General features: G+C 31.3%; 1 protein-coding gene across 1 annotated transcript in view; it reads left to right on the top strand.

Annotated features, from left to right (window-relative positions):
- Nucleotides 1-2,431: 2,431 nt before the first annotated feature.
- The window catches only part of LOC105622590, an 11,644-nt gene continuing 7,433 nt past the window's right edge, over nucleotides 2,432-6,642 (top strand). Inside the window, exons 1-5 of the mRNA XM_012204007.1 lie at nucleotides 2,432-2,511; nucleotides 2,963-3,062; nucleotides 3,427-3,560; nucleotides 4,956-5,336; nucleotides 5,433-6,149. Of these exons, the coding sequence (XP_012059397.1) occupies nucleotides 2,432-2,511; nucleotides 2,963-3,062; nucleotides 3,427-3,560; nucleotides 4,956-5,336; nucleotides 5,433-6,149 (1,412 nt within the window). The remainder of the gene's footprint in view (nucleotides 2,512-2,962; nucleotides 3,063-3,426; nucleotides 3,561-4,955; nucleotides 5,337-5,432; nucleotides 6,150-6,642) is intronic.

The raw sequence follows: 6,642 nt of genomic DNA, 5'->3' as shown, positions 1-6,642 counted from the left end.
TAAAAAAAATTTAATAAAATCTTTAAAAGAAATATTTTAAAACAATTAAAAATATAAAGTAAACAAATAACTTGAAGATATATATATTTAAAAAACATGTTTATAGTTTTATTTATTTATAAATCATTGCGATCAATATAGTTTACGAGATATATTTACATCAACTGATATAAAAAAAAAATAATATAATCGCATATAATCGCTTATTTTAAGAATTATTTATTTTGCTTATATATATATGTATATTTTTAAAGGCAACTATATATATGTTTTTACACCAATTAATCGTCTCATTTTTCTTTTTATAAAAATATGAAGATATAATTATTAAAAAATTAACATTATATATTTATTATATATAATTGTTTAATTTATTTATAATTTACCCGATAAAATATGAAAAATCTTAAGTTTCTCTTGCGAAAAATAAAATATAGAATTGTGATTGATAACGGGCAAATATAGATAAAATAACGTGAAATATGTGCGCATTTGGCATAAGCATAGGTTATAGTTGAGCTCACTGCATATATTAATCCATCTGTACGGTTGTGTATGTCCATCGATTTGGAAGTAGTGTCGACGAAAATGTGTAGCGATATCAAATCGGTCACAATTCGACGTTCTGTCGTTAATATAATACGACATGAAATTGAATATTGAGGACGACTCTTCAAAGACGGACACAACCCGTCTAAATCGACATTAGAATCGACATAGGACGTCTGACAATGAGACGTATATGACAAACTTGAATTAAACTCGCACTATTATAAAAGTAATATCAAATCGAACAACTTCGCATTACACTTGACTTGTAGGTCATCAACAAAATTACACGATATAAAATATCGTCTTACATTATAAAAAGAAAATTATAGGAAACACGACGCTCTCTTTAAGGAGAGCAGGTGTTCGCGCATTCATATTTCTCTCGCGTAGTTGTTTTACGCTGCACGTAATCGCTCTCGTTGGAAATATAACTTAAACCTCATATTGTTCTCTCATGTATGAGTAATTTGAAAAGTTTTTGCTCTAATAAAAAAAATATATGATTTTTTGGTAAATTTTTTTTATTTTTCAATATAGTTCCCTTTCTGCTCAATATACTTATTCCAACGATATTCTAATAACTTTTTTATACTTATATAATACGAGTTTTCTAAACCTTCGAAGCATTAGTTTCATCGCTTATTTTAATATTTGAGCCGCAGATATTTTCGCAAGCCATTTCTTCGTATTTGGAAAGAGGAAAAAGTGTGAACTAATTATGGCGAATACAATGCTTGCGGTATTTATAATTTGCCAATTCGAAGCGCAATTTACATAATGTTCTTTAAAATTTATTTAAAATTTTAAAAGATTAAGATTTACATAATGTTGACTGTAATTAAAAAATGTGAACGGGTGCATTGTAGTAACGGAATCAAAACTTACCTTACACGACCGAAATAAAGAAACTAATGACGCATTTATCTAAAATTTTACCCTGTACACAGGATAAAACTTGTCTATAAAATGTCTATAAAATTATAACAATTTGATATTTACAGCGTTGTTTTTGTGTCAGGTCGAAAATTTTTCGAACCATTCTTGTTTTAGTTTCAGGTTTGCTCCATTTTTCGATAATCTTCAGCTCATTCTCTAATTCTAACTCAAGATCCGTATTCATAGTCATAGCTCGATCCACGATTGAACACTTCATTTCAGACGAGCTAAATTTGAATCAAAATTCAAACTTTGGATTTATTAAAAGCATATTAAAAAGCATTTTTCAAATAAAAATTTGATTTAATTCTAATTTAAATTAGATTTCAGGTTAAATCACAATTAGGAATATAACTCTGTCTTATGTTCTTACTCCTTTATTCTTTTGTTTATTCATTAGATAAATTACACATGATTTATCCGAAGATGGAATAACCCTTAACCTTTTAAAATTTAAAAATAAATTAAAGAAAGAGAGTTAAACATACATAAAAAAAATGCAGATCTTTTATTCAAAATAAGCAAATAAATTAAATAATAAAACGTTACATTTCCAATAGGTAAAACCATATAATTAAAAATGTAACAGAAAGCTGTGAGCTAAAGCTGGATATTCAATATCGATTTTTAATACATAATATATTTCAAATAAAATAGTAAAAAAAACGAACGCTTCAACCTAATATTAGATTATTCTCAGTATTAATAGATAAACAATAATATAATAATAATAACTTCATTTAATGCAACATTGATAATAGAATCAAATAAACAACATTTAATAACAATATATAATAATAATAATAATAATAATAATACTTAAAACATTTTTTATAACAAATATTCCACTTTTCCTTAAGTGCACCACATTCCCCTGTATCGTAAATTTATATATTTCAGATTTCACAATCTCGTAGAATTTTTTGAATTTGGAATTCAAAAAATGAGTTGGGTTTTTACCGGACTTGCAGTAGCATTAATTATTGTCATTTCTGCTAGCGTCACACTTATCCTTTGCAAAAGGTAACATTAATAATTTCAATATAATAAAATTTTAATGTAATAAATAAGACACAAAAATAACATCGATCCAATCAATAGAGTAAAAATTTTTAATAAAAATTGAGAATCATATTTGTGGCTTTTGTTTAGAAAATACAATAATTTTTAAAAATAATTATAAAATAAAATAATTACCTTTAGACTTCTAAAGTATAATTTGTTAAATGTTAAACTAAAATAAAATGTTTTGACAAATTTATTCAATTACAACAAACAACAATCAAAAGTTCTATATAAATGAATTGTGTAACAGTTTTATGGATTTTATTTTTTTAATAATTTGAATGCTTTTTACTTTAACAATTCGATATTTCTGAATTACAATTTTAAATAAGCTATCTCATGATTGATGATCAATAATATAGATAATTAGCAATTAGTTTCTATATTTAGTCTCGTCTCTCTCTTGTAGATATTGCACGGGATGGCAATTTAGCACCAGGAATTTTTGGAGCGTTTGCGAGGAATGGAGACAGAGGCTTTCCTGGCTTTGGGCACCACGGGAAGAAAAGGTAATGTAATTCAAAACACAAATTATATTTGGATTTCCTTTGGTAAAAATATATAATTTCTAATATTTTAAAATATAAAAATATTTTTTTTATTTTAAATTTATAAAAATTTCTGAAAAATATCTTATCCAGGCAGAACGTACATATGTTTAAAATCGAACATAAGATATCTTTCAGATATCTTATATTTGATTTTGAATATTGAACATATTTAAGGACAAACGTTTATTTCAAATCACTTTGCATATGTTAAAGCAAAAATGCCAAATGCAGAATTAAAATTTTCTTTTGTTGTCTAATATTATTATAGACTATCATTATATCATTTTAAATGATGTCCAATTATAGTAAATATTATTTAAAGGTAGGGTTGGTAAAGGCTCAGCATCCAACTGCTCAGACAATACCAGGTCTATATTGCCAGACTGGAAATGCCTCTCAACATCTGTTGCACAGCGATAGCGACATCCGGCTTGATGCACAAGGCGCTTTTACCAGGTTAGATTACAAATAATTAAAATTTTATAAATGTCGTATTTTATAAATATCGTATAATTAATCAAATGAATTAAATCACATTATAACTATTTTTTTCAATTATAAATATCCTTTACATATTACAATTAAGCTAAAAGCATTTACTTATTAATGTAAATAATATTAAAAATTTTGTTTACTCAAAGAAGAAGAAAGATATGAACAATCTACAGAATGCAATAATTACTTCTTAAAAAATAATGTGTTCCTGAAATAATTTTAAGTAATAATAATTGAAAATCTTAACGAAAATATGATAATATGACAAATGATAAAGATGTTCCATGATGATCCTCTCAATACCATTCAAGATTACAAAATATTGCAATGATATTAAGAAACTGTTTTTGCTTCTATACAGAATCTATTTGTACAATACGTACATGTAATTAATAAATATACGGTAAATGTTGACAAAATTGGATTCCGATAACTGTAATCTTGATATATATTCAAAATGTTCAGTAACCTTTAAGAAGTTTTATTTCGAGTTCGTTCTTTGCTAAAAAGTTACTAACAAAAAAGTATAATAAATATTTTGTAATTATGTGATATCATATATAAGCTGCATGCACTTCTATTGCTATATTACCTGTTCAAAATAAGTTGTGTGTATCTTTCTTAGTAATTTATTCATTAACAATGAAATGAATATAAACTGCACAGAAGAATATAACAAAGTCCGACTTTCTACGCGAAGCGAGGTCCATCCCCCATCCCTGCAAAGAGGCGTCCGACTTTTCACGCGAAGATAGATTTACCCCACATCTCCCTTGTCTAGGCGCGTCCGACTTTCACGCGAAACGAGGTTTATCTCATCACTCCCCTGCTAAAGGGCGTTCGACTTTCCACATGAAACGAGGTCCATCCCACCTTTCCTCTCAGATTATATAGGAACGTTCGATTTTCTACGCGAAGCAAAGTCCATCCCACCTATTCACCTGTCTTATGTCTAGGGACATTCGACTTTTCACGCAAAATGAGGTCCACTCGACATCTTCCCCTGCTAAGGAGCGTCCGACTTTCCACGCAAAGCGAGTTCCACTTCACCACCCACTTGTCAAAGGGCGTCCGACTTTTCACGCGAATCGAGGTCCACCCCATCTCCTACCTGCCCAGCGGCTTATTAATATGACTTTCCACATGAAGCGTGATCCACCCCCCCATCTCCCTCCCTGTCTAGGGGTGTACGATGACTTTCCATGCGAAGCGAGGTCCACTCCATTTTCCCCTTGCCAAGGGGCATAACGACTTTTTATGCGGACGGATCTTGCTTTGCGTGAAAAGTTGAACGCTCCTAGGCAGGGGGAGAGGTGAGGTAAAAAAAATATATTACACCATCACACTGCTATACAGATTTGAGGCTGTCGACAGGGATCTACATCCGCCTCTTTGCGGCAGCACGATACCACCTCAACCATTGAGGCCCGCACCTCAACCACGACCGACCGCTCGTCCGAGGCCATCGCCGCTTCAGACACCAAGTACTATCGATTATATCAGAATGCACGAAGCCAGTCCATTGACACCACCGCCATCATTGCAAAGAGGATCGATTCGATCAAGAGCCCCCGGTCCGTCCGTGTTTCTCTTTCAGAGTGAACCGCTGAAGAATCACGATCCTTTCCAGTCGATCGAGCGTCCCACCTTCGTGTTCGACAATGCAAAGATGATAGCGGAGAACATCCAAATGACGCCTTACTCCAGTCAGAACCATGTAGATTCTAGATTAATCAGGTATAACTTTTTTCCTATTTTTCCGAATATAATTTATTTAGCTGGATCATAAAGTTTAAAACCGTTTTTATTCGATTTTGTTTGTCGATTTTACAGGCAATTTAAATCTCCTTCCAAAGAGCCTGCATGGCTTAGATACGATGTAAACGCATCCATAGATAACTCTCGTGACAAGTTAAATGACGAAGAAGTCAATAGAAGTTACGATAGTTACGAGACTGTTCAAAGGAATCACATGCGATCATATACGAGGAATGAATCTAGAGGATTCTCAGATAGCTTCAACATGACGAATTCGTCGAATTCAGCTAATCAGATAATCATGGAATCAATATACGGACCACAGACCATTTCTAAGATGCTTCAGAATAGCGAAGAATTGAACGGCGATCTTAATAGAAAAAATAACGATATGCAAAACATCGAGATGACTCCATTCAAAAGTACTTCCGATCATCAAGAAGATATTGATTCGTACATATTTCACAGCGATTTGTCCAAATCGCACAATCTTCAGCGAGTCTCGCAATATATTCAGAGCTTACCCGATCTTCCTGTCTACGAATCCATGAATGAGTGTCAGACACGTTCAAATCGTGAATCGATATTATTCGCAAATACAATTCAAGAACCGATAGTGGACGAAACGAAAATTGCGAGCGAATCGATTTTGAGTCCGATACCGCCACCACCCGCTCCTCCAGACCCATCTCAGAACATTACAAAGAAGAGTCCAACAACTGGTGAAAGAATCTTCAGCGCACTCAGATCGGTTACTTCACAGAGCTACATAGATGCTTCGGAGTTTTATAAGTGAGTTATTAAAAATTGATAAAAGTAGATGTATTTTCAACATCTGATACAGGGTATTGAAAAATCGCCCGCAATACTTCGGGCAATGATTCGGGATCCAAAAAGAAAGAAAAAAGCTATATAAATATAGATCCGGAATTAAGTAATTTCCAAGTTATAACCATTTTTATGTTTAAAAAATTGCAATTTATTTTTCATACTCACAATCATGATTTATTTCATAGTGTTTTAATATAAATAACTACATTTTGGACTATTTTGGCGTTATCCAGAATGCACCACGGGAGGCATAGTCCGCTTGGCATTTCCTTTTTTTTATTTATTTTATTTCATTTTTTTTATTTTTATTTTATTAAAATTTTTTTTTATTTTAGTAGGAAGATGCCTTATGTTCATATAGCTTTTTTCTTTTTTTTTCAGTCCCGAATCACTTTCTGAACTATTGCGGGCGATTTTCTCTGTATAAAATATAACAATTTTCTCTCTCTCTCTC

Source organism: Atta cephalotes (genome assembly GCF_000143395.1).
Source record: "Atta cephalotes unplaced genomic scaffold scaffold00047, whole genome shotgun sequence".
Classification (NCBI taxonomy): domain Eukaryota; kingdom Metazoa; phylum Arthropoda; class Insecta; order Hymenoptera; family Formicidae; genus Atta; species Atta cephalotes.
Note: the sequence above shows the minus strand (reverse complement) of the source record. Positions and strands in the feature narration are given on the sequence as shown.